This window comes from Erpetoichthys calabaricus, chromosome 18, assembly GCF_900747795.2.
Source record: "Erpetoichthys calabaricus chromosome 18, fErpCal1.3, whole genome shotgun sequence".
Taxonomy (NCBI): domain Eukaryota; kingdom Metazoa; phylum Chordata; class Cladistia; order Polypteriformes; family Polypteridae; genus Erpetoichthys; species Erpetoichthys calabaricus.
This window is the reverse complement of record NC_041411.2, coordinates 84844144-84871272: the sequence shown is the minus strand read 5'-3', so window position 1 is coordinate 84871272 and position 27129 is coordinate 84844144. Positions and strand designations below refer to the sequence as shown.

The window sequence follows — 27129 nt, the reverse complement described above, 5'->3', positions numbered from 1 at the left end:
GTGGAAAAAGTGATGAAGCGCTGTGAATACTTTCCGGATGCACTGTACATATGTACAGTGTGTCACATGTCACATAAAGTCACCAGCTTTAAGGCGATTCGATGAGTCACAATGTCGACAGTTGCTCCGTTAGCAGAAAGGAGGGTGACAGGCAAACCAGCAGCTCCCCCTAAAAGACGTATCTATGTAGCCTTACCAGGTAGACACACCGCTCAGATGGGCTTCCGTGTGTGTGGAGCTGCTCCTCGTCCGCTCTCAGGCCGGGGTCTGCTGTGCTCCTTTGTAAGGAGCGTTGTGTGCACTTGATGTGCTGTACTTGGCTCAATGGCACAGGCTTCCTTCGTATTTCTTTTTCAGTTGGTTTTGTTAGAGATTACGGCCTGGAGAGAATGAACTTGACATGAATATCTCCCAGGAATGAAAGCGTAAACCACACAAGGCTGTATATTCAGTCGTCACTGTCTGGCCCCCACAAAGCTGCTTCATCTCCGGCAGTACTGAAACAATTCCATTCATTACACGCTGAACAATTCTTCAGTCCGCCCTCCAATCGATTTGCATTTGTTCCAAAAGCGGAAGGTGGTGGATTACAATTTTGCAATGATAACAAGAGCCACATGATGGCCTCCTGCCCCCCCACATCTTCTCTTTTTCCTTTTCCACCAGGTTGACAGAGATGGTCGGCACATAACACCAGCACCCCCACCAATCCCCCTTTAGTCGGTCTGCTTATAATGAGCGGTGGTCGGAGAGAGTGAGTTGGACAGAATATGAAGAACGGCCTGAAAAGTGTGGAAGCAGATGTTAGCTGTGCTTTTGCAGGATTTTATTTTTCTCTTTCATACGCATTTCCCCGCTGGTTTCATCCAAGGGTCGGCGGTGTCACCTGAGACGTTATTAATCCTTGCTGTAGTCAACTCCAAGTGGATTAGGTCAGCCCTCCCTGCTGACATCCATCTCTGTACTGCCAATTCAGGAGATTTGCACTTGTGGGATTTTTAACAGCAACTGTGGCCTCAAAGAAACACTTTTATAATCGGGGTTATTGGGGAATTTGAACATCTTCTGTAAAATAAAAATATATGCACAGCCGCAAATCTGAAAGGCCAGAAGGATAGAGGATAAAAAAGGGTCTGTTTAATGAAGAGTCGTACACGAGGGCGGGTGTGTGAAGACGTGGGCCGTGTCATGGGCTCGGACCACTCCACAAGTCTGTGTTGGAATGAACACATTTTAAAAAGGGCACGCACAGAGTAGTAGTAGTATTATTATTATTATTATTATTATTATTCTTATTCCCTTTATGGCATGTGGACTGAGAATATGTCTTTTATTTTTAACTGTCCTGTTTTCTCACTTCATTATCTTTTAAAGTATTCAAAGGCCGCTGCCCATTGTGTTAAGTGTTGGCTGTGAAATCTCTCGATTTGCACTTTAATCGACTCTCTCTGTCTCTCTTTATATATTTATAAAATCCTCAGCCTAAAAGTGCCACCATTTTGTGCAACGTTTTTATGTCATGCTTTAAATCAGGCTTGTTTTTAAACCTACATATATATGTTTGGTATCATTCTTTTCAGAATTTATTAAACTTTAATGTGATGATGTTAGATTTTCAGATTCTTATTCCGTTCTTTAAATTATAAACTACAATATCAAGAAAGTCGTGGCTTTTATTTTTGATCGAGTAAACTTTCTTTCACAGGTACAAACAATTAAAAATAAAAAGATTTCTTCCTAACACCGATGTTTGTATTTGGGTGATTTAGTTCTCTGAACTGCGGTGGGCTGGCGCCCTGCCCAGGGTTTGTGTCCTGCCTTGCGCCCTGTGTTGGCTGCGATTGGCTCCAGCAGACCCCCGTGACAGCGGGTTGGATGGATGGCTAGTTCGCTGAAGGTCGACTTGCGATGGCCCACTGAACGCCACTTTAGTGAGTCATTTTTAAAAAAAAAGTTTATCTATAAGAATGTCGGTTTAAATGAAGGGCTCGTTTATTTCGGCTCTTATAAATCCTCATCGAGCACAGTGGACCTCAGTTTAACAGGAATACTCCAATCAGTAAGAGAGGAAATATTTTATTCTCATTTCATGATTTTTACTCCGTTAACTTTCCTTTTATATATTTTTAGGATTTTGTGATTTTTGACTCCCAATAAATCATTTTTCTTTTGTACATTTACATATTTTACTAATGTTCTGGCCCCAACTGGGGGTTGGGCACCAAAGGTGCTGGGGGGCTTGCCCCCCTAGTTGTAATGATGAAGGCCTACAGCAGTAAAGGAGAATTCCCTTTGCTTTGAGTGATGGAGCAAATGTGGAGCACAAGTTGTCTGCTGTGGACCACAACCGCGTCGTGTGACCAAACACTTAATCCGATTCAGGTTTAATGGGGCTGGCTCGACCCCCTCTGTTCAGGCAGACACCCTTGGGTGGGGCGCCAGTCCATTACAGATTATTAGCAAGGAGAGAATATTAAAGTGCAATAGGACTGAGGCAGACGGGCCTGTCGATTTGTTGTTGGTTTTTAAGATTCTCTAAAGCTGTATGAGTGTGTGTGTGTAATTCATCTGATTGGCTGGCTCAGCTGTGGAATGGCCAATAGGGGGAGGCGGCTTGATGGCCGAGGTCTCCAGGACTCTCTGAACGAACCCAAATCCTATTATGGGATACTCTGTACTTGTAATATTTCTATTGTATGGAGGATGACTTGTGTTCTATTCTGTGTGTTGTCAGGTGCCAGATGTTCATGGGGAACAATTGCAAGCCCCGGTCTCCATCACGAATGGGGTTCAATGGCTTACCCACGCCTGTCGGCGCCGGGTAGACACACGTTGATCCATTCAGTGTAGCGTGCGTGCAGTACCAGACATCCAAGGGCATCACAGACCTGTTAATGCTCAAACTCACGTGGCTAAAAGCCACTTGTCCCTCTAAGAAGTTGGACGCCGACCACTCAGGGGTCACGTAACTATTTAGCAGTAGGGAGTCTCATCCGTTATTGGAATTAACCAGACAAATCGCTCCACCAACTAAGAACAGCCATGCACCACCACCCAGAGAATCGAGAAAGAGCTATCAATCTGTCAATCCTCTCCGTGTCCGGGCTGGGTGAGGTTTCCCGTGTTGAGTCAAATTAAGCAAAATTTGTGTGTGGTGAGTTGTTGCGTCCGGGCACATGAGCAGGCACTGTGAATGCCTTGAGAGCGTGGGTGGACACATGCCAGGGAATAAGGAGTATTTATATATCTTCTTAGGTATAGAAAGTGACTGAGGTGGTGTTTGGTGAATTGTTGCAGTTTGTGAGTTGGCAGTTGTGATGGTTTTACACTCCAGTACATTGCGGTGAATGCTGGTAACAGTCAGGCGGGCGGGTGTGCAGGCGGTCTCGTCTCACTAGAGTTGGTGGGCAGGTCTCTGTGAGTTGGCGGGCATGGCTATGCCGTGTGTATCCCATGGTTGTCTTGCTTGTTCTGTTGGCTTAGTGAATTATATATATAGATAATTCATTTATTTATAACTTTAAGATACTTTGCGGTACAGTAACCTAGTCCGTGTTTATATAGGAATTTCAAAACTTTTTTGCTAGAAATCTCTAGAAACAAAAGACTTTCTTCAAATTTCTCATGGCAGAGCCCAAGAAATATTTTCATAGAAACATAAACATGTAAACAAATGGCAATAATGTGTAATAAAAAGACCATATAATCAGAGATTAAATCTCTCTCTCGTATACGAGCCATCCCCTACAACTTGGCCCGCATGTTAGTGAAATAGGACAGCGAGGAGGGTCCGGCCCGACCCCCCACTCCTGACGTCACGCTTCCCCTCCCCTCGGCCCACAGCCTCTCACTAGCTCCTACAAGCGAACTCTGATTCTTAGCACGATGAGAGAAGTCACACAATCAACCGGAATGTTCAAGCAAATTATAGAAATAAAGCAATCTAAATCCGTTAAGTCGTTCTCTTGTTCGCTAGCTAAGTGGAGTTAAGGTAACTCCCTGAGGCAGACGCGTGAGTGAGGAGGTCCCTGCAGCCCGATGAGTTTCTCTCGGATTAGCACGAATATATCGCTCCTGTAAACGAACTATGAGTCTTAGCACGATGAGAAAGTTGCAAAATCACCGGAATGTTCAAGTAAATTATACAAATAAAAAGATCTAAATCCGTGAAGTAGTTCTCTCGTGAAAAGCGGACAGATGTACAAACGGGTCTAAAAACTAGTGCTGGCCGGTATGACCAAAATTCTATATCACGGTATTTTTCACAATTATACCAGTTTTACGGTATTGGACGGTATTTTTTTCCCATGCATGAGTGGATGTTAACCACATTTTCCACTGCAATTACTGGCTAAGAATAACCTATTCCACTGTTATGAGAATTGTACATTGTACAAAAAACATTTTAATGTGCACACAAGTATTAATACAGGTTTGCATGGCCCCATAAAGTGACAGATTTCAAGTGGGGTGGCACTAATGTAGAGAAGGAATCACATTGCATGACAGTTACAGTCAATATATAGAGCCTTTTTATTGAACAAAGTTTGCAAACAACTTAAACTATAATTTTGACAACATATTTTCAACCATCCAAAGAGGCATTTAGACTTATTAAAATATCCAGAGGTGCTTGTCAAAAGTTGTATTGCACTGAACATGTCTTAGAAAAGGAATAAATAGTAAATATTTCTTGTAAACCAACTACACTTTCTGTTAATGTTAACAACCTCTGGCCACTGACACGATTGCTATATGGATCGTAATGGCGTTGGTTATCTCGATCCACCACTTGCTTTTTTTGTCATAGGCAGTACCTCTAGCTAACGTGTCTACAAGTGACGTCTGACTCGAGTGTCCTCTGGCTTTTTCAGTTTTACCTGAGGACGTGGAGGGTGCCAATCTTAGTTCCATACATTCATGGTACTCCAAAGCATGTTTGTGGCTAAGGTGGTGCAGCAAATTGGTCGTGATGCTGCCTCCAGAGACAACTTTAGCTCCACAGCATTTGCAGTAGATAGTTGTTTGGTTTTAAAAGGTTAGATGTGGACCAAAGTATCTACAGACAACAGACGTGACTCCTTTTTTCGGCAAAAGTTCTTCTGTGTCATCATGTTCAACTTTATCGTCTGCTACAGCTTCAGTTTCAGAATGTTCTCTGTCCATTTTCACCGTTCAATACCTCCACTAACACATGTACTCCGATGCATTCGTGTTTAGCACAGCAGCAGTGAAAAAGGTCCCCCCTTAAACAGTTTCCCACTGCGCCACGTTCTGAACGTCATTTAGGCTCTTTAAACCGGTGTTGCAGTATAAGACAAATCCATATCATAACAAAGATAAAAAACTATTTTTGGTATGAACCGGTATACCGCCCAGCACTACTAAAAACTATACGAAATTTCATGCTTGGACCACAAAATTATTAAAACCGTTTCTTAGCGAGCACCTATGGGCCAAGGGTAACCTACATTCCAAATTTCAAGTCTCAAGTCCTCCTGGTTTGGGAGATTTCAAGATGAATGAGTCAGTGGGATTTGGCTTTTATATATAGATATAGATATATGGATTTGCGCAAATAAATGACTCCTTAAGTGTGAAAAGCAGACAGACATACAGATGTTGGATTATAAAAGAAAATCCTGGGAGAAGACTTCTCTTGGAGATAATTTCAGGTTCTGCGCGACGAGACTTTTTGCCCTCCTCTCAAACGTTTACAACCAGGCCCACGGTCCACTCAGTTCTCATTCGTGTGAATGCTGTGGTCAGACGCAGTTCCTGTGCTCTCAGCTGCAAGCAGGGTCAGAACTAAAAGACAAAGAGTAGATGACAAAGTAGAACATCATAAAGAGGTTCAAAAACGTTTGCGCGGAACACATGCAGAGCAGGTTAGAGATTATGAAAGTACTAAAATTCGAAAGTCTCAAAAAAATGATAGTAAAGATCACAATAGCAATATATATATATATATAAAATATAACTTCTGTATGTCTGTCTGCTTTTCACGCTTGCAGGAGCGATTTATACGTGCAAATCCAAAGCCAAAGCGTGACGTCAGGAGTAGGGAGCCGGGCTGTGCCCTCCTCACTCACTCACTCATGCGCCAGCCTGTGTTTCAGTCGCTCTACCTCACGCCATGTGTTGGAGTGCACTTTGCCTCCCCTTAGCTAGCGATACCTGTTTGTTTATTGATTTCTAAAGTTTGTCCTGTTTCACCGGTATGTGGACGAAGCTAGTTATATATTAAGGAATAATGCCTCTTAAGCAGGTTATGTATAGGAGTGCAAAGCCCACCACCCCGAGCCCAGTGATGTGCTGAATGCGGAGTCTGCACCCTGCACATCCCATTGTAACAGTACAGCCTGAGAGTTGGACAAATCAACAATGGCGGCACTGCTGCTTCAGGCGCACGTCACTGTAATGTCACCAGTAATGGATTTCTTGGGGCAGTAAGTCAGTATTTATTTAGCCGCTCTCAATACCGATTAGTCGTCAGTGTGTATTTTATAAAGCTGCTTCAACCTTGATCGCCGTTTTCTAACATTGTGCCCCCGGGACCACCCGAAGGTGCTAAGCAGCCACTGGCCCTGGAGTGGAGTGCACTGAAATGACTTTAATCCTCTCAGGTCTTTATTTTTTTTGTGCGTCACTAGAATTGAATAATTTATTTGAATAAACGGCCTGCTGCATTGTCTCTTTATGGAATACGTAGGGTTTTGGTTTTGTTTGCTTACTGAGAGTTTCTGAATGCCGCAGGTTTGCGCTTCTCGGCCTTTCTGGGGTCACCACCCACTTTTTCCCCATATAAGTGTCTGAGCACAATCATCAGGCTGGGAGATAAAACAAGCGTGATCACTGGAGTGGCGACCCACTACCATCATAAACGATAGTAACCTGCGACCCACTGGTGGCGGCCTGTGACCCCAGTGGTTGAGAGACTCTGTCATAAAGTGACCAAGAACATGTTAAGAGAGGACAAGACCTGCTCCGGTGGCAGTGATGTCAGCTAATTTCTCTTTATGTGTGTGTATAAATCTATATAAAATCCGATTCACTACGCTGGGTCCCCGACCCGATAATAACTAGTAGTCACTCCCAGACTGATTGTAAAAAGTGTGGTAATCAATGCCTGAACTAAAATACAAACTCCGTGCACGATAAACAAACACGAGACGTACAAGAAACAGAAAGCTGCACACGCCGGGTCCCCCAACGCTGTGAGCAAATGGCTGAGTCGCCACGTGACAGAAGTGAGGGAGTCGGAGTCTTACGTGATCTCGGGCCCGTCAGCTTCTCCAGGGTGTCTCTTTGGGGCTCCACTGACAACTCGGTGGGCACTTAGCAGGGGTCTCCTATGCCAGGATGCTTTGTTTCTCTATAAACATCTAATAATAATAATATTATAATAATAACCAATATAACTGTCTAAATACAAGAGTTCTCTTTAAATGCGGCTGAGCCCTGGCGTCTCCCTCTTCACTCCACACTTCCTCCTCCTTTAAGCGTCTCCCTGCTGCCTTTGCGCCTCCTCATCTGTCGTCGTCATCCTTACCTCGGCTTCAGGAGTAGGCAAACGCAGTCACACAGGTAGGGGGGGGACGGGACACTAAGGACAACACATGTGTGGCATAAGGTGACCTGGCACTCCTGTGCTAGAAAGAGAGAAATGATGATTGGATTACACAACATGAAATTCTCAAACCTGCTAAATCCAATTCGGCACACAACACCATTTATTTTTGTGTAGCCCAAAATCACACAAGGAAGGTCGCAATGGGCTTTAACAGACCCTGCCTCTTGATGGCCCCCCAGCCTTAACTCTCTTAAGAAGACAAGGAAAGTCCTAGTAGGGAAAAAATGGAAGAAACAAAGGCAGTTCAAAGAGAGACCCCTTACAGGTGGGCTGAGTATACAGTGGGGGTCAAAAAAAAAAAAGGGGGGTCAATACAATACAATAAATACACAATAGACAGAAGAGAACCCAAGTCATCCTCCATACAACAGAGCAGAGCATCACAGGCTGCCAGAGCCTATCCCAGCAGCCTCAAGTGCAGCCTGGATGCAGTGCCAGTCCATCACAGAGCCCACCCTCGCACATCTTTGGACATGTTGGAGGAAAACTCGCACAGACGCAGGGAGACAGTGTCTGTGACAAGTGAAGTTTGATTTGGTTGGACTCCATGTGGATTAGAAGGACGTTGATTTGACACACGGTGACATCTGCCTGAAACTGCACAGCCTCCATTTAAAGGTGACTAGCTGAAATACCCAGCGTTGCCCTTGTATGGATGGATGTTATCATCCAGTTGACGCCAACTCTGTTTAATTTCAAAAGCAACAGGTGGGTGCGGTGGTGCCGCTCAGACATAAAGAATGCTGGCAGTCTCCTCCAGCTTGCCCTCTGTTGGTCGTTCCGAGTGTCAACTGGATGATAACAGGCATACAAGAGCGCAAGATCACCCAGCAGGAGGGGTTTGGGTTGATTTCACCACAGTGTATTTTTAGTCGACCAATGAGAAACGTGTGTGCCAAGGTTCATGAAAATCACTCTGGCCGTTCGGACGTGATGCTGGACCAGACACACACACACACACATATATACACACAGACGCACACACACACACATTTTTATATTTAGAGACTGAAGTCCAAGTTTGGTTCTGTTTTTTTTTTTTAACTACATTTGGTGTCCTTTCATTTTTGTTCGTTTTAATTGCACTCTTTGCGTCACTTTAAAGTCGTCCTTTTCTTGTAATTTGACACCAGTGCCCATGCACTATGTACATGTAGCATGAATAACTGATGCCCTACTTATGTGGCACACATGGTTATTAACCACAGGAGGAGTCTGACAGATGAGAGGAGACCATCAGGTCCATCAAGTTTGTTTCCTTGGGTGTGTATGTCACATTGGATAAAAATGTCCTAAATCGATAAATAATTACAGGTGACACTCAGGGCAATGTCGCAGAGGCGGAAAATGCCACATATGCCATGTAGGTTTACTTGCTGGCACTTTGTGTTGACTGCCTTAGTTTGCACAGCAGAATGGCAGAGGATTAACGCCAGCTGGCACAAAGCCCCCTCGTGCGCCCCCTCCCTCGTCTCTTTTCATTGATTTATGGGACAAAGGGGTGAGTGCACTAGGGCACAGAGCCCCTGAGCTGTTGAGCAACTCGAGGTTTTTCTGAGCGGCAGGCACTCTTTCACTGCCAGGGCCGCAAAAACTCGAAAGGCCAAGTCACCTCACTGTGCAGCTTCAGGCAGTGCACACCAGCAGGCAGAGGGGCACACTGCTCATGATCCTGAGGGAACTAGCTGAATTGGCACTGGCACATACTACAGCACCCTCACAGGGGCCACTCTGAAAGTACCCGCGCTGCTGAGTCTAATGCCCTCTCTGTTCATGTGATATCGAGGACCGTGGCTCGCTTGGTGTAAGTGCTGGTGCATCATGGGATTCAGAACCTGTACCAGTGTGGAGTTTGCCTGCTACAACCTAGTGCTGGGCGGTATACCGGTTCATACCGAAAACCGTTTTTTATTTTTGTTATGATATGGATTTCACTTCTACCGCAACACCAGTTTAAATTGCCTAAATGATGTTCGGAATGTGGCGCAGTGGAGAAACTGTTCAAGTGGGGACCTTTTTCACTGCTACACCACTAGACACAAATTTGTTGTGCGGGGGCTCTTTTTCACTGCTACACCGCTAAATAGGTAGTGGTAGTGTAGCTATTGTGTGGTGAAAATGGACAGAGAACATTCTGAAACTGAAGCTGTAGCTGACAATAAAGTTGAACATGATGACACAGAAGAACTTTTGCCGAAAAAAAGGAGTCACGTCCATTGCCTGGAGGTACTTTGGTTTTAAAAGGTTGGATGTGGACCATTGTGTTCAAATGTGTAAATACTGTTTCTATACTACTGGATAATACTGCAAGCCAAGTTGTACTTGTTTTATTTGTTTTCAATACAGTGTAATGTACCTGGGTACTGTGTAATAGTGTGACGACATGTTGACTTTATTCTCGACATTTCTACTTTATTCTCGCCTTTTATGTCAAGATTAAAGTCGACATGTTGACCTTATTCTCGTAATTTGTTATTAAAGTAGAACATCGTAAACTAAACTTCATCATAAAGAGTATTTAATTTACTAGATGTTCTCAAACCCCGTCATAAGTTATGTAGCACATTAAATGCTTTGTGTTACGTTCCCCGTCCCAGTTGTTAATCACTACGCTTCTTAAACTGACTTCCTCCGCACTAAGAGGAGACGGCGATCACCATACAGAATCCATTCACTTCATGATATTCCTGCTCTCTGAACATTTAGAATGCTAAGATAAATACTTGATATCATTTTCATGGTGAAATGCATTAAAGTATGTATTAATCATGTGGGGGCACGATGGCGTGGAGGTTGCACTGCCGTCTCGCAGCGAGGGTGTCCCGGGTGTACCCTGCCTTGCATTTGCATGTTTTTCTGGTGGGTTTACTCGGCGCTTCAGTTTCCTTTCAAAGTCATGTAGGATGTGGGGTTTTGTTCTGCTATATTGACCCTGCTAGTGTATGTATTGCTCGTATTCACCCTGCGATGTGCTGGTGACTCATTCAGAGATGGGTGCAACCCTGAATGGATGGCATAATTAAACATGTATAACGAAGATATTTTTAAAGTTTATAACTAGTTTTAATTTCACAAAGATGTTTGTCATGTGGTGATTGGTTAGGTGGAGAAAGAAAAAGGAAGGATAGGAACTGGGGTTTTGGTACGTCAGATAGACAGCAGGCGTGCAATAAAGAAAGCCCGCTTAGAAGAACATGCATTGAATTCTGTGTTCGTGTCTCCGACCAGCAGATCACAAACCCAACATTTACACAATATTTAAGTTAAACCTGTGCGATACCCATTCATACATCCAGTTTTTTGGAGCCTCGTCACACCTGCCATAAAGTTCTCTACACTGAACATACACCTGGGGACCCCTTACTGCGAGGGAGCAGCACTACCGCCTCACTACCGTGCTTGTGTAATACCTGCTTTAATGCATTTCATCATGAAAATGATATCAAGTATTTATCTTAGCATTCTAAATTTTCAGAGAGCAGGAATATCATGAAGTGAATGGATTCTGTGCGGTGATCGCTGTCTCCTCTTAGTGTGGAGGAAGTCAGTTTAGGAAGCGTAGTGATTAACCACTGGGTCGGGGAACGTAACACAAAGCATTTAATGTGCTGCATTAACTTATGACGGGGTTTGAGAAAATCAAGTAAATTAAACATTGATTTTAGGAAGAAGTTTAGTTTACAACATTCTACTTTAATTTTAAAGTAAACTATGAGACTAAAGTGGAAATGTCGACTTTATTCTCGATATATAGTTTGTTTTTTTCTTCCCTGTGGCCCTAATATGATTCTGTAGGGTTACACCACAAGTAGTACTATAAATGCAAGTTGTAGTTTTGTTATTTATGTATACAGCTTAGCTTGAAGCAAGGTCCATATTAATGCAGTTTGCCTAAATGATGGTTCAGTTGGTAAAGATGTCATCACCAAGTTGCACTTGTTTTATTTTATTTTAATTTGGTGAATACTGTGTAATGCACCTGGGTTGAAGTTATAGTGTAACTATCAATAATAATCCGATTATTTATTGTATTGTTATTATTTATTAGTTTAAATATTATGTAGTTTAATGATGGTAAAGTTGTTTAAAAAGTCACTTTAACGTGTCAGTGGACAGAGATTGTTAACATTAACAAAGTGTAGTTGGTTTACAAAACATATTTACTATTTATTCCTTTTCTAAGACGTATTCGGTGCAATACAACTTTTGACAAGCACCTCTGGATATTTTAATAAGTCTAAATGCCTCTTTGTATGGTTGAAAATGTGTTGTCAAAATTATAGTTTAAGTTGTTTACAAACTTTGTTCAATAAAAAGGCTCTATATTTTGACTAACTGTCATGCAATGTGATTCCTTCTCTACATTAGTGCCACCCCCTTGAAAACTATCATGCAAACCTGTATTAATACTTGTGTGCACATTAAAATGTTTTTTGTACAATTCTCATGACAGTGGAGTTGGTTATTCTTAGCCAGTAATTGCAGTGGAAAATGTGGTTAACATCCACTCATGCATGGGAAAAAAATACTGTTGAATACCGTGAAACTGGGATAATTTTGAAAAACACCGTGATATCGAATTTTGGTCATACCACCCAGCACTACTACAACCTCACAGGTGTTTGTTTAGATTGATTTGAGCGACGCCTAGTAAGCCACCCAGAGCCGGGATAGACTCCGCTCCCCTACTAAAACAGATGGATATTCCAGAAGCAGTGAGCCGATGCTGCACTACGGTGGTCGTCACACGTATGTCCGGCGTACAGTGCAGGGGGCGCGATGTTGGCTCATTGACACCACTCCCTTTAATGAACGCGGATGCCTTTCACTCTCTCTGTCTTTTGTTTGTTTGCAGGAATGGGCCTTGCCTTCAACCTGCAGCCATCCCTGACTATCATTGGCAAGTACTTCCTGAAGAAGAGGCCTATGGCCAATGGCCTGGCCATGGCTGGCAGCCCAGTGTTCCTGTGTACCTTGGCTCCTGTCAACCAGCTGCTTTTTGACACTTTTGGCTGGCGGGGAAGCTTCTTTATTTTGGGAGGCTTGCTACTGAACTGCTGTGTTGCTGGCGCTTTGTTTCGGCCCATTGGCGTAACCTCCAAGAGTGCTCAGAAACAGGACAAGAAGCCAATCGGCGAAGAGAAAGTGAACAATGGAGCCTCGAGTGAGCCGTCCAGTCCTCAGGCCGCAAACCCATTTTCTGGGAGAGAGCCGGCTAAGCCTGCGGGCTGCTGCCAGAAAGTCAATAAATTCATTGATATCTCCCTCTTCAAACACCGGGGCTTCCTCATCTACCTCATTGGAAACGTCTTGATGTTTTTTGGCTTTTTTGCTCCCATCGTATTCTTGGCTCCTTACGCCAAGCACCTGGGCATCGATGAGTACTCGGCAGCTTTCCTACTCTCTATCCTGGCCATTGTTGACATGATCGCCAGGCCCGGCACGGGAATGGTGGCCAACACGAGGTGGATCAGGCCCAAGATCCAGTATTTCTTCAGTTTCTCAGTTGCTTACAATGGCGTCTGTCACCTCCTGTGCCCTTTGGCCTCTGGGTATTTGGGGCTTGTGATGTATGCCGTCTTCTTTGGCTTGGCATTCGGCATGGTCTGTGCCTTGCTCTTCGAGACCCTGATGGACCTGGTTGGAGCGCAGCGCTTCTCAAGTGCTGTTGGACTGGTCACAATCATCGAGTGCTGCCCGGTTCTGCTTGGACCACCCATTGGAGGCAAGTAGCACAGCCACACTGCTGTGGTTGACTTTAGTGAGATCTCCGTGCCCACTTTGTAATGTAAGGCCGATGTTATGAAGGGTCTCTCAGTGTTATGGGAAGAACTTGGTCATAAAGTCCATGTCCTGGGGCGTTTGTGTAGAACCACTGGGGCGTTTGTGTAGAACCATTTAGGCCTCAGAGTTGGAGATTAAAGTGCGGCCTGCAGAAATTGGATTATCACCTAGCGAGAGCGCGCCAGTAATTGGTCACGCTCATTTGCTGTGAGCCCCTGAACAATCGCCCGCGTCCTCTCAAATGATGGAGCGCTTTCAGCTGCTAAAAACTCCTAAGTGCAGCGCGTGGCTCTCCTGTGCTGGAGCTCCTCGGCGGAGACCCGGCCACTCGTGTGCCAAGGCGTGGGCTCTCACGTTGACCGATTGCTGCTGCCTACCGTATTAAGACGAAAAAATTACAGAGCTGCAAGGCAAAATTTATCACCCTGACACACAACATTTAATTCTAGTTCCTCAGCTTTAATATATTTCTGGAGGGATACAACAATAAATAAGGAGGTGTGTCCGCAGGCTCCTGGCTGATGACCTCTGCGCACGAGTGTCGCTCTGAATGTGCTCAAAATTACATTACAGCTCCTTGGAAATGGACGCACATAACAAGGGGTAGCAGAGAAGAATTACAACAATCGATAAAGCGGGCCTCGTCGTTCTGGGGAAATAATGACATTTTGTTTCCTGTCCTAACTCTTCATAGTAACTCACTTAAAGCGCCCGGGCTGGCGATCACCCAAAAATGGCCCAGTGGCTAACGCTGCCGCCTTGGGTTCCCTGTCAGGGTGGCGTTTCTGGTTCGCATTCTCCGTGTGCTCACTGCTGATTGCTTTCACATCCCAAAACAAGTCGGTTCAATTAGCTGCCTGCCGTACAGTTCTTGGTGGTGTTGGCGTGGAATCGGAATTAGTTAGGTGAAGCTTTGTGCCCAGAGATGACAGAATAGGCTGTAACCCCCCAGTTGTGAAGGTTTGAGAAACTGGAAAAATTGACAGCAGTGCACTGCAGTCGGAGTGATTCTGCATCGGTGAGCTTTGAGCGTTTAGGCCTAACGACACAAATAGCCAAGCAGACGATTGAGAGCCGATTGTTGGACAATCGTGTGGTCATAATAGGGAGGGACCAGGAGAAACGGTATCTGGGGAAGGTCCGTCACTACCGGCATGGAGAGTCTGAGAACATCACGGAGACATCAACTCTCTGAACACAGCGAACATTCTGCCCCGTCGGTACGTTTACGTGAAATAATCCACAAGTACTCGCTGTCTCGAGGTTTAGAGTTCACTCCCAAGGGCGTAGGGATTGCCATTGGTAGCCATGGAGGACGCAGCTCGAGCCAAAGTGACAACTTCTGTGATGGAAGCTCAGCCGAAAAGGAGGAAACGTTTTATTAGGTGCAAAGAAAAAGCAAGCGGCACATTAGCACTCCACGTCATCAGTAAGGACCTGGCTCAGGGTGACGCCGCCAACTCGCTTTCGAAATCCAGTCGTCATCCCTCAAGCAGCCGATGGTGGAATCAAAGCCACCATCTCTGTTACTGCGCTAATGGAAATGTCCACCAGCCCACATCTGACATGGACGCCATGCCTATTGCTGCGTTCACGCGCTCTCGTCCAGACGGAAACAAAGCTACCGAAGTGTCTGAGCTGTGAGTAACGCTGACCTTTCACCTCAGTCAATGGTTTAAAATCAAACAAATAAGCTGGCTGCTCAGCCCCAAAGGCCATTTGTTAGTCTAAATGCATTTGGAGTGAAGCGATGTGTATTCAGTACTTTTATTTTGTTCTTTATTTCCACATTTGGCTTTAATTGCAGACTTAAGTAACAAAGAGACAGCAATCTTACCTTTTTCAGAGCAGTCACGTGAAACGTCACAACTGGGAGGTCCGCACAGCCCGAGGGTCCGTGAGTGACACAGCATGTGACACAGCCCGTCTCTGCAGTGGACCCTCGCTTTTCAGCACCAGGTATAATCGCTGCTCTCACTGAGTGGTCTCGGACGAGTCCCCAGTTGTCACTACAACAACATCATTTATTTCTAGCACACATTTTCATTCAAATGATGGAGTGTAAACATAAAAATTAGGCAACACTAATTAACAAAGAATAAAGTAAGGTCCGAAGGCCAGGGAGGACAGAAAAAACAAAACTCCAGAGGGCAAAATCTGCAGGGGGTCCCAAGGCCACAAGACCACCCAGCCCCCCTAACATCAGTGATCTCAGTCAGGCCTCCTGGTTTTCAGGCTTCATGTGGAAGAATTAGACGATGAGGTCGTGTGGACCTCTGGCCTTCAGTCCATCATGGTGCCCTGAACAGAAAACTGGAAAAAGAACAGCAGAGAAAGTCAGGGTTAGTGTGGAGTGTGGAGCCATGATGACAAAGATCATTCAGTGCATACATCCAGAATATCAGGGTTACACTAAAATGAAGCTCTGAGAGGGCCATGTTACAGTAACAGGTCGTTAGAAGTTTTAGCCTGGCGAATTTCTATCGGTCAGCTATTCCAGATTTGAGGTGCATAACAGCAGAAGGCCACTACTTGTAAGTTCAGCTCTTCTAAGCAGACCCTCGTTTGAAGATCTAAGGTTACGATTTGGAGTGTAAGGTGACAGACATTCTGAGATATAAGATGGAGCAGATGATTGAAGGCTTTGTAAACCATCAGCAGGACTTTAAAGTCAATTCTAAATGGCACAGGTAGCCAGTGTAACGACGCTAAGACTGGCGTGATGAGCTCAGAGTTTCTTTTCCTAGTTCAGATTCTGGCAGCTCCATTCTGCACTTGTCGTAACCGACTGATGTCTTTTTTTTTTTGGGTGGTCCTGAGAGGAGTGCGTTACAGTAATCTAGCCGACTGAAAACAAAAGCGCCAACTCATTTCTTAGCATCTTGCAAAGTTATAAGGGGTCTAACTTTTGTTATATTTCTTATGAGAAAAAATGCTGTCCTAGTGATCTGCGATTTACAATTCAGGTCCAAGTCAATAAAGACCCCTAAATTCTTTACCTCCGTCTTAACTTTCTAGCCCAACAGGTCAGGTTTATTTCTAATACCCTCACTATATTCATTTTTGCCAATCACTAAGATTTCTGATGTCTCCTTATTTAGTTTGAGAAAACGACTCCTCGTCCACTCAGAAACACAAGACAGACATTGGGGTCAGTGGACTAAGAGAGTCAGGGTCCTTAGTTGTGTGTCGTCAGCATAGCTGTGGTAGCTCACATTATGCCTTGAGATAATCTGACCTGATTGAGACCCTTGTGGACCACCATATAGAATAGCGGGGGTCTTTGAAGTATAATTACCATAAATAACAGAACTTTCTCCCTGTCAAGTGAGACTCGGACCACTTAAAGACCCTGCCAGAGAGGCCCACCCACTGACCAAGGTGATTTCTAAGAATATTGTGATCAATGGTATCAAATGTGGCACTCAGATCTGAGAGGATGTGAACAGATAAACGGCAAACCCCATACCCTCCGTCTCTCTCATGCCATCCTAGTAAGGCATTAGAGGTGAGACGTGAATACGAGTAGCTGGAATCACAGCTGCCAGTTTTGCTTAACTAAGTTTTGGTTATCTTAGCCCAGATGTCCCACCAACACGTAGACATCTACCCTCCTACATTCTGACGGGCAGTAGACATTACACTGCGTGTAAAGATGGTGGTGTGACGAGCAGGTCAACAAAGACAACATTGGCCTCGTTAGGATGTTACTGATGCTGTGATTTAGAGCACAACGTTTAACACGGGCTCTCCTGGGTAGAGGAACTGGGCGGCCTGCCCTTTGTCCGAGGACGGCTTCACTTGAAGTGGTCAGTTGGTGGGTGCACACTTGATAGGCCACGGGATGTAATGATGAGAAGGGACACGGCGTATCTGTGGTGAGGAGACCTTGACTACACAAATGGCCTGCCGTTGAGGTGCCCGGGTTCAGAGATATGAGACGACTCTCAGCCTGTTGACGGGTGCCAGGGCAGTGTTGGGAATCTGCGGACCTGGGCGCTGGTTTTGTCCAGCATGTCTTGGGCACTGTTGCCAAAACGCTTCCAGCTGCAGAGTTTAATGTTGAATTTGTTTGTGGTTGAAACCTGGAGAGGTTCAATAAACCAAAGGGCATCGTGTTTAATTTGCAAGATTCTGTGATCTGATGAGGTGCCCCTTTGAGCCTTGGGGGAGGTCAGTGGTCAGTAAGGCTTTGTTATTTGGTGCCCGTGCCTCGTGGGTCACAAAAGACACGTAAATGTGGCGGTGCGAGGCCCAAACGTGGCAGTAATTGAACCTGACAGCGTGGAGGGCGACTGCGTGTTGGCCACTTTCTTCCATTATTTGTTTGTCGTTTAATGAGGTCTAAATTGATCAGCTGCCTCCTGTTCCCTTGACCTGCTTCAAGGTTCACATTTAATGAAGTAAATAGTTTCCTACACACTTGGTCATCGCACCTAATCCTCTAAGGGCTGGTATCATTACATTTACCCTGGCGGCTGATCTCATTACGAGCTTCATTGTGGTCCAGCTGGAAAAAGCCTGAGGTCATCCTTAATTGGAGGAAAGAAAGACTCTTTTGTAATTAGCCATTTCAGGGGGTTTAATGAGCCAGGCTGGAGAATGAAATTCACGCAGGTGTGGGCGCCTACCGAGTTAGCCTTATGAGCGCCAATGAAAGCAACGAGAATACAACGAGATCGCCGAGTAGAGGAGCAAAATCCCAGGCTTCCTATTTGTTTAGAACAAACGCTTCACCTTTTATTGCTGTAAAGTTGTGTAATGACATTGTTTTGGCATTTGGGGCCGTCGGCCAGTTGGTGTGTTGGCACTGGAAGAAGCTGACCTGATCAGTAGTGATGGCCAGTGATGCGTAATTCAGCCGACCACTGCAACATGTCCTTGTTGGTGAAGTTTTATTTTTGTGTTGTTTTTGACAGGCCTTCAAAGAGGTGACAACCTTTCACGTCACGGAGAATTGCTTATAAATGTCAGCAGAGCACCAATGGCTTTTTGTCCGAGTTTACAGATTTGACCGTTTTGGTTCACTGATTTAGGGTCTGCCATTTTGGTTTACAATTCATAGATTTCTCTCTTATCTCAACTCAAAACTGTGTCGTAGTGTTTTGGCTGCGATTGAAAAATAGTAAATGACTAACTGGAATGCGTGTCTGCCATCTCGTGGGAATTCAGTTTTGTTTTTTAGTTCCACAGACACACACGGCTTCTGGGGCCTCCTATGTAACGCCTTGCTTAGATTTCATACTAGAATTTTGCTTATGCTTGAAATGCAAAACTGGCACAGACACACACATACAAAATTAGATTTAGAAGACCAACCCTTAGCCACGTGCCATGCCACATCTATATCTCTCGATTATAAAGAAAATCCTGAGACTATTTCAAGTCCCGCCCTCCTCTCAAACCACGCCCTCTCACAGTCCTCTCACCTCTCATTGGTGTGAATGCTTTTGTCATTCACAGTTCCTGTGCTCTCAGCTCTTATAAATTTGAACATTTTCCTCACTTTAATTTCCCAATAAAAGAAGACGTATTATGTCCAAATCTTATTGAAGAATTTCATCCTGAAGGGTTATCAACAGAAGAAATAAGTACACGGGCAATCCTAGCACTGAGCAACGATGAAGTCAAACGAATTAACGTGAAAACTGTTAATCGCTTACACAGCAAATTGGTTAAATGTAAATCAGTAGACTTTGCTGTAACAGTTGGTGGTGATGGTATGGAAGATGAAAACACCAACTTACAATATCACAAAGAATATCTACAACCGTTAACACTGTCCGGTCTTCCACCGGCTGAATTACTGTTGAAAGAAGGACGTGTCGTAATGTTATTGTGTAATTGATGTCTGAGTGATGGGTTATGCAATGGGACAAGATTAGTTGTATTCAAAATTGGTCAAACAATTCTGACATGTAAAATTTTAACAGGCGACAAGAAAGGTAATGTAGTCCATCTTCACTAATGACATTAGACACCAAAGGAGATCTTGATATGCCATTCGTATTAAAACGTTTACATCTTCCTGTTAGAATAACTTTTGTTGTGACAATTAACAAATCATAGGGACAAACAATTGAAAAAGTCGGTTTATTTATTTACACTTACGGGCAGTTATACGTTGCATTGTCACGATGAAAGTCCAAACACAGAATCAAAATTCAATGTGAGATTGACGAAAACTTAATTCCAAATTTTGTTTTAACTGAATTTTTACAGTAAAAGTGTTAAGTTTAAAAAGTATTTGTATGTTAATTTCAAAGCCAAACAGAATAAAAACGTATAACACAATAAATACCTGTAACGCAACATGAAACATAATTTACTTTCAATTTATTATAATTTACTATTTTTCACTATGGTTAAGTTACTCACTGTAATGTAAAATAGTTAGTTCAAGTATCCATATGTAACAATTCCCATGAAAATAACAATCAGTTTAACGCAGAAATGCAGAGGTGAGTGCGTAGTGCCCATCTGGGAGTTGGTGAGCGAAGTGAGAAAATAGGGAGCCCCCTAGTATACTGTATATATCTATCTATATCTATATCTATATATAAGCCAACGTCTGTCTATCCGCTTGTCACGACTTCACGGATTGAGAGCGGGTCTTTTTTCCTATAATTTGTTTGAACATTCCGGTTGATTTTGTGACTTCTCTCGCCGTGCTGTGTATCACAGTTCACTTGTACCGATTTATTTGTGCGAATCAGAGAGACACATAGCGGGCTTTTAGGCACTGCAGTTGCCATCACCTCCCGCCAGTAACCACGTCTGTCTTAAAAACGCCTTATTGAATCATGATTGAGCCCAGAAGTTGATGGACAGACAGACAGCCTGCCAGGGCGAGTTGCAGAGAGGGGTCTTGAAAAAGACAGAAGGGCCGACACTGCAAACATGGACTCTGCGCCACATAAACTTCATGTCATTGTCAATCAAAGCCTTTGAACCTTCTGAACTGCACGTCATTCTACTTCAGTGGACCAGAGAAACAAACGTCTGACTCAAAGATCTAAAAACACTGAAGCAGCAGACTTTATGTAAACCAACACTGGGGTCCTTCTCCAAACATCTGTCCACGACTCCAGACGGACATGTGATGCTCCGCCGTGTCCAGACCCTCAGTTCTGTTATTTAATCCGACCGTACCGTGAGAAGCAGATGTCGGGGGCTCATGCTGACCTCATAGACCACGGGCACTGCCAGTCATGTCATACGACACAATAGGCGGACTCCACCCTAAGGCAGTTAGTGTTAAGTGTATACGTTTGGCGACGTGGCACTTTCGCTCTGCCACATAAACCTCTGAACCAGCTGATCAAATGGACAGTCTGAGTATTGAAAGAGAGTCCTGGCTTGGTGTTCGCTGGTGAAAGGTGCTATAAAAGGTTAACGCTGTTTGTCTGTCCTGCTGCCAGGATGATGCTGTTTGTCTGGACTTGGCACGTGACACTCGCTGGCGACTCTACATTGATGCCGAGCGAGTGGGGTGGACTGTCCAGGGTTGCTTCCTGCCTTTGGCCTGAGCCCAGGACCCTGGCATTAAATTGAGTCTGCCCTCAGGTGGACGGGCCCACCCACCCACCTTCCATCTCACCTCCTTTCCTCCTGTTTTCCAGGTGCCCTCGTGGATGCATTTGGCGACTACAAGTACATGTACTACGTCTGCGGTGCCGTCATGCTGCTGGCGGGCATCTTCCTCTTCATAATGAACTACTACAACTACCGCCTGCTGGAGAAGGAGGAGAAGGAGAGAGAGAAGAAGGAGGAGGACGAGGAGGAAAAGGTGGAGCTGGAAATCCCAGGATCAGAGGTCTGCTGTGAGTCTGAGGAGACAAACGAGAAGCCCACCACAGCAGAGCAGGAGGCCTGAGCCATGGGGGGGGGTCAGCCTTGTGCAGACGGCCTGTCAAAACGACCATCAGCCGTCAATTAGCAGTTTGTGCCCCTGGGTATCTGGTGACGGGCCGCACATTGTGCCCCCCCCTTTATTATTTTTTTTGATTTTGAGTGATTTTATTTATTTTTACGGACAGTTAAAGCCAAACAAGTCTCGTCAGGACACCCAAAGTGTGGGCAGGTCCTGGTCTTGGGCCCACTGGCTTGTTTTACCCCCTTGAGAGGTGGGGGGGTCCATCTTGAGGGATTTGTTTTTCTGGTTTTTTATTTGTCTCTCAACCACTGGGGGTCACGAGCGGCTGTAGTTTATAATGGCGGTGGGTCGCTGCTCTGATGATCACTAAGGGGGGGTCACAATGACACCTGAAACAACTGCTTGGTGACACAAAAAAAAAAAGGTTGAGAAACACTGTGTACCGCTCTCAGCTCCGGCACGATTGTAATAATTAAGTAATCCGACACTACTTTCTACTACACCACTTCAAGTTATAGAGACGCAGGAGATCAAGTTGGACAATACACATCATCACCGGGACAACAACAGGAAGCCTTATCTGTGTAATATCGCGCTGCAGCGCCGCACAAATCACAACACCAACCCTAGAAAACAGACAGTACTAATAAGGATCTTAGCAGATGGAAAACACAAAAAAACAACAATGGATTTATAGTTTTTAAAGTCTTATCTGTACAGTAGCGTTGAGCTCCGTCTAGCGTGGGGAAATGAGGCGCCGACCAAATATCTTATTCCGGGAAATGTACTGATTAACAGTTCCTAGTGCTGGCCCGTCAAGTCCGCTCCCGTATGCCTTCCACTCGAAAGAAAAAATTATTTGGCTTGCAATGAACCCGGGTTCACCTGACGACATCCAAGAGTGTTAATCCTTTCCGTTGTGCCTTTTCCTGTTATGGCCTCCTCTTCCTCTCTCCTCTCTCTTCTTCCTTTTTCCCGCCACCTCTTTACATACAGATAGCTCCTCCCCGTACAGTCTGTTGGCCCTGCACATAAAGGCGTACAAACTTACAGGTACATACACACATTCCGGTCGGCCGTTACAACTGGCTGGTAGAGCCTCGGGCAGCATCTCGGTGGGCAACTCTTTGTGTGACGCCTCCCCCCCATCGTTGTGTTTCTTTTTTTTAGTTCATTGATCAAGAAGTGAAGTGGCAGAGGTGGTCAGGCCTCTCGAGTGCAGCATCGCACTTTGAAATCCGTTACTTGGTCGTCGTCAGTGTGGAGTTTGCATGTCCTCAGCCTCTGTGTGTGTGTGTGTCTCAATATACGTGGGCCCTGGCTCTGTCTCTGTGTGTGTGTTGGGGTCGCGTCCTACTTTGCCCTTAGTGCTGCCAGGCCAGGCCGTGTCGCCCTACAGAAGGGTAATCACTGAGGGGTGGCCAACCGTGACAAGTGACGCTGACAGAGGACACACAGACACGCCACGGCCCACCCAGCTCAGCCTTCCAGGGGGGCCGCAGCCTGTTAATTGAAATCCTAATCGACGTCGGCCAGTTCTTGCAGGTGTCGAGTGTGACATTCCTGATGTCACTCCTGTATGTGACACTTTTAATAAAAGACTTGGTGTTCAGGTGCGGGCTCTGCGTTGTCTTTTTGTGCTGATGACGTCATTGGGCACAGTGTGGGTAGCGCATGCCCGTACCACGCCAGGGGCACCACAATGCCAGGCAGGGGCCATCTCATTGACCTGGGCAGCAGACAGAGAGGCCTCCACAAGTGGCAAACGAAGGGAGTGAGAGAAAGAGACCCAGGAAAAGAAAAGTAACGGAAAAGGCCGCTGTTACCGTCGGCGACCTCCAATCATTTTAAATGAACATTTTTGGCCCCCCAGGTTTAAGTTCATTTTAAAGTATTCGGTGTACTTCATTGGTTCTTTCGGTTTTTTGGCGGCCATTTTGGACCGACGTCATCACGAGAGGGTTTCTTAGGGTGTGTCCTCAGAGGTCACAGTCCTGAGGTAATCACTACCGCGGGTTCAAAGCCTGCCTGGCAGTTCGTCCCCTCATCTGAGTTGCGCCCCTTTTGCCGAATTCTTATTTTGCTTCGTCTTGTTGTTGCTTTTGACAACAAATTCGCGGCAAATTTTGTCTCCTGCTGCTTTTGCTCATCCGTCACGTGCTCTGTGGGCTTCTGGGTTTTGACGTCACTTTCGTTCTTCTCCCGCTTGGCTGTCGGACCCCCGTCAGTGGGCCGTGCAGGAGGGGAATTAGTGTGAGGCACAGCGTAATGGCGGCTACGTGAAGGTCAGACACAGACAGGGAGAGAATCTCCCAGCATGCACCACCAACACCAGCCTCCCAATCCCAGTCGGCGGTTGTAACGGAGCTCTGTGTGCACATTCGGTCCTGAGGGACCCCCATGGCAGCAGGGTGTCATTCTTCATTTTACTTGTAAGGGGGTCATAATGTGAGATGTTCTGGGCCACATCAGAGCCCACCGAGGGCCAGCAGTGGCGGGATGGACACGGTCGTCCCAGTTGGCCACCTCCGCAGGACCCGTGGGCGGAGGAGTGAAGGGTCAGGAATCGGACGAGCCGAAGTCCTGCTCGATAACCAGCAAGGAGCCAACGCAAAGGTCAGGAATAACAAGAACATCAAAGCCCAAGTCCTGGGAGACCCCAAACGCCAGAGGGAGGCTCCACGGGACCCCAGAGAGCTTCTCTGTTTCAGGTTATCCACGTGTTTGGGTACAACAAGGCCACACTTTAGATCCTGTGACATTGGTGACATCAAGAGGGTCCATGAGCACACCTGTGAGGAACACGGGACTGATATGAACGTTTTATTGATATATAGCGCCTTTCAGTGAGCAAACGACTTCACAGAAATTCAAAAATGAGCAACGGGGAATATTGAACATTGGAAAGAAATGTCCGCACAAAACACTAAATTCAGAATCGAGTAGAAGAAGAACAATAAACCAAAAATAAAAATACTGCAAAGGCCTGGTCAGACGGAGTAGGGGGGCACCGGTGCCCCTGAAGTTGATTTTTAAAGTCGCCAAAGGGACTTCTCAAAACAAGAGGATAAGCAAATAAAATAAACTGCCAGGAAGGAATTAAATAACTGGGAATGTCCTGCGGTGACCCAAACGCGAAATAAAACTCAAGGAGAATTTACACCAAATAAACGAGCGAGCGTGCGACCCCTCACCATTCAGGCAGAAGATTTGCCAACACAGCACGGGGCACTGAGGCTCACCCACGCTGGTGCCAACTTCACACCTGGGCAACCGGCTGCCATCGTCAACAGAAAAGGTCAAAAACTGGAGAAGTGCATCTGCTAGCAGCATTAGGGGGTACCAACCCAGGATGGCACACCACCAGCCCGTCGCAGGGCACACACACACTTGTGCCCATACCAGGAATGTGGGAGAAAACCGGAATGACACCGAGGGAAGATAAACAAGTGACAAACTAGAAATTCACTTTCACAAGTCGCCTTTTACACAAAGAGAAAAAGTCCGAATGAATAAATACACAAAAAGGAGGGAGAGAAAGAGAGAGAGAAGGAGAGAGGGAGAGAGAGAAGGAGAGAGAGAGAGGCTGTTAATAAAATAAATGAGCGCACAAATAAATAAATAACGGGGCTCAAAAATGCACTCAGTCACACTTTAGCTGAATCCAATCAGGCAGAGTCGGCCATGTCACTCGCAGCCACCGCATTCACAGCCACCCACACACAACAGTGACGGAAATGACAGGCGCTGGGCACGACACGGCAGGACATCGAGCGGGCGCATTTGTGCCCTGAGACCCCCGACGGGAAATGACCGGACGAACGGAGGAGTGGAGTGACGGTGAGAACCGACGGGTGGCACGGCGCTGGAGCGGAGCGCACTTCAGAGGACGGGCCCGGACAGACTATATAGTGCCATGCATACTGCGCGATGGGCATCGTGTGCTGCCCATTTGTACCGAGAGATTATATATATATAGTGCCTTTAATACTGCATGTGCTGTAAATAAACTGCTTTTATAGTGAAATGCGAACGAAAAAAGGGGCATATGGCGCCTTTCATGTCGAGTACGACACGAGGTGCGTTGCAAACGGAGTACCTTTACAGTCAAAGACTATATAGCGCCTTTTCATATGGAGTAATGCGCAGCGTGTTGCAAATAAAAGGAGGAGGAAGAAAGTTTTGGGCGTTTTGCCTTCTCCTCCCTCGTGCACCTGTCCGATGACACGCTGTCACAGTGTCCCTGTCCGCGCTGACACCAACGACCCTGTAAGTATGGAATTGTAGTGTGGGAGGAGAGGGAACCAGAAAACACATCAAGTACCTTTAGTGACCGCCGTAATGACCTCCTGAGTACCCACAACATCGGGGTGTGTCGTCCAGCTCACCGACCTGCCGAGAGAGGAAAAATAAATAAATAAAGGGATTGCTTGCCTTTTGAGAAATGAAATTAGCAAGTCCCAGCAGTGATGCCCACCTTTTAAAACCCATTAAGGAGGAGGGCGGCCGCCCATTCAGTTAAAACAGCCTAATGGCCGGCTGACCGCGTCCTTCACGGATGTCCCTCGGTAAACTGACCAGGCAGAGACGACCATCCGGAGATGCCATGCGACAAAAAAAGTGCCGATCCAGACTCGGGCGGTCTCTTGGTATTCCAGCTTGACGGGTAGATATTAAAGGCACTATATGATATTGACATAAACACCTTTTATACCTCAATGACAGGTTTGAAAGGCACTATATAACATACATATAAAAATATAAGGCAGCATCTAACAGGTAAGTGAAAGGCACTATATTAAAGAAAATTCCATAAATCCTGATACATTTTTTATTTTGGAGTGCCAACGAGCAGCATTGTGCATTTCTGTATTTGAAGACCCCCGAAGTTGAGAGGTTTACGCCAAACTGCCGGGCTCTTCAGCGGAGTATTTTGTTTGAAAGCGCCAATGAATGCCATCACGTGCTGCCGGATCAGAAGCCACGCCCAAACTGCAACAAAAACCCCACCGAGGGACACCCCAAGCCACACCCTCAGTCCTCAGCTACGTATTTGCATGGACAGGCACCAATGAGAATCATCATAAACTGTCCAATTTCAATGGACACGCCCATCACCCTTCATTCACAAGTCATCAAGAGTTTTCATTTCAATCCCCAGATGGGCAGAAATGCCCACCACCCGAATTAAACTGGCACACCTCAACTGAAGCGCCAAACGATGCAGAAGTAGGGAAGACGTTTTAAGAACAGCTGAGTCTATTGTGGCCGCCCAGGTCGGGATGCCAGTCTACTAAAGGGCACACATACACTAGTAAACCCCCCCCCGCCCCCCAAGGGTCTGTGCTGACCAGTCGGCCTGTGACGTGTTTAACTTTGAAGTTGTGTTTGATGTCCTTTAAATAAAAAAGAAGCCCCGCCATTTGATTGGGTGTCGGCGTGTCTGAAGGTGGGCTGTGGCTGCAGCAGGGGGGCGTGTTCTAATGTTCTAAATGTTGACGAAGACCGTTATTTGAACCCGAGCCTGTGGAGTTGACCACGAAATGTCCGCCTGGAAGGGCCGATGCGTCTCCTGTTCTTCACGCAGGCCGAACTCCTCGTTATTTACGCCTTTATGCTGCGCCCCCCCCCCCCCCAAATCCCCCCGAGAAACTTCGATTGCCATCTTAAATCATCGTCCCCGACGGACACTCTGCGTTTAACTGTTAAAAATACGGCGGAGTGTCAGGCGGAGTCCATTACACGTCGAGCTCGCCTGAGTTATTAGCGCACTTAATGTCTGCTCCGTTATCTTCATTGTAGAATTAAACGGCAGCTTAAATAATTAGGGGGGGGG

The 27129-nt window shown here is 45.8% G+C and overlaps 1 protein-coding gene across 1 annotated transcript in view; it reads left to right on the top strand.

Moving 5' to 3' along the window:
* The window catches only part of LOC114668980 (monocarboxylate transporter 2-like), a 37182-nt gene extending 10465 nt beyond the window's left edge, over positions 1-26717 (top strand). Inside the window, exons 4-5 of the mRNA XM_028825039.2 lie at positions 12489-13358; positions 21040-26717. Of these exons, the coding sequence (XP_028680872.2) occupies positions 12489-13358; positions 21040-21293 (1124 nt within the window). The 3' untranslated portion in view covers positions 21294-26717. The remainder of the gene's footprint in view (positions 1-12488; positions 13359-21039) is intronic.
* Positions 26718-27129: the final 412 nt, after the last annotated feature.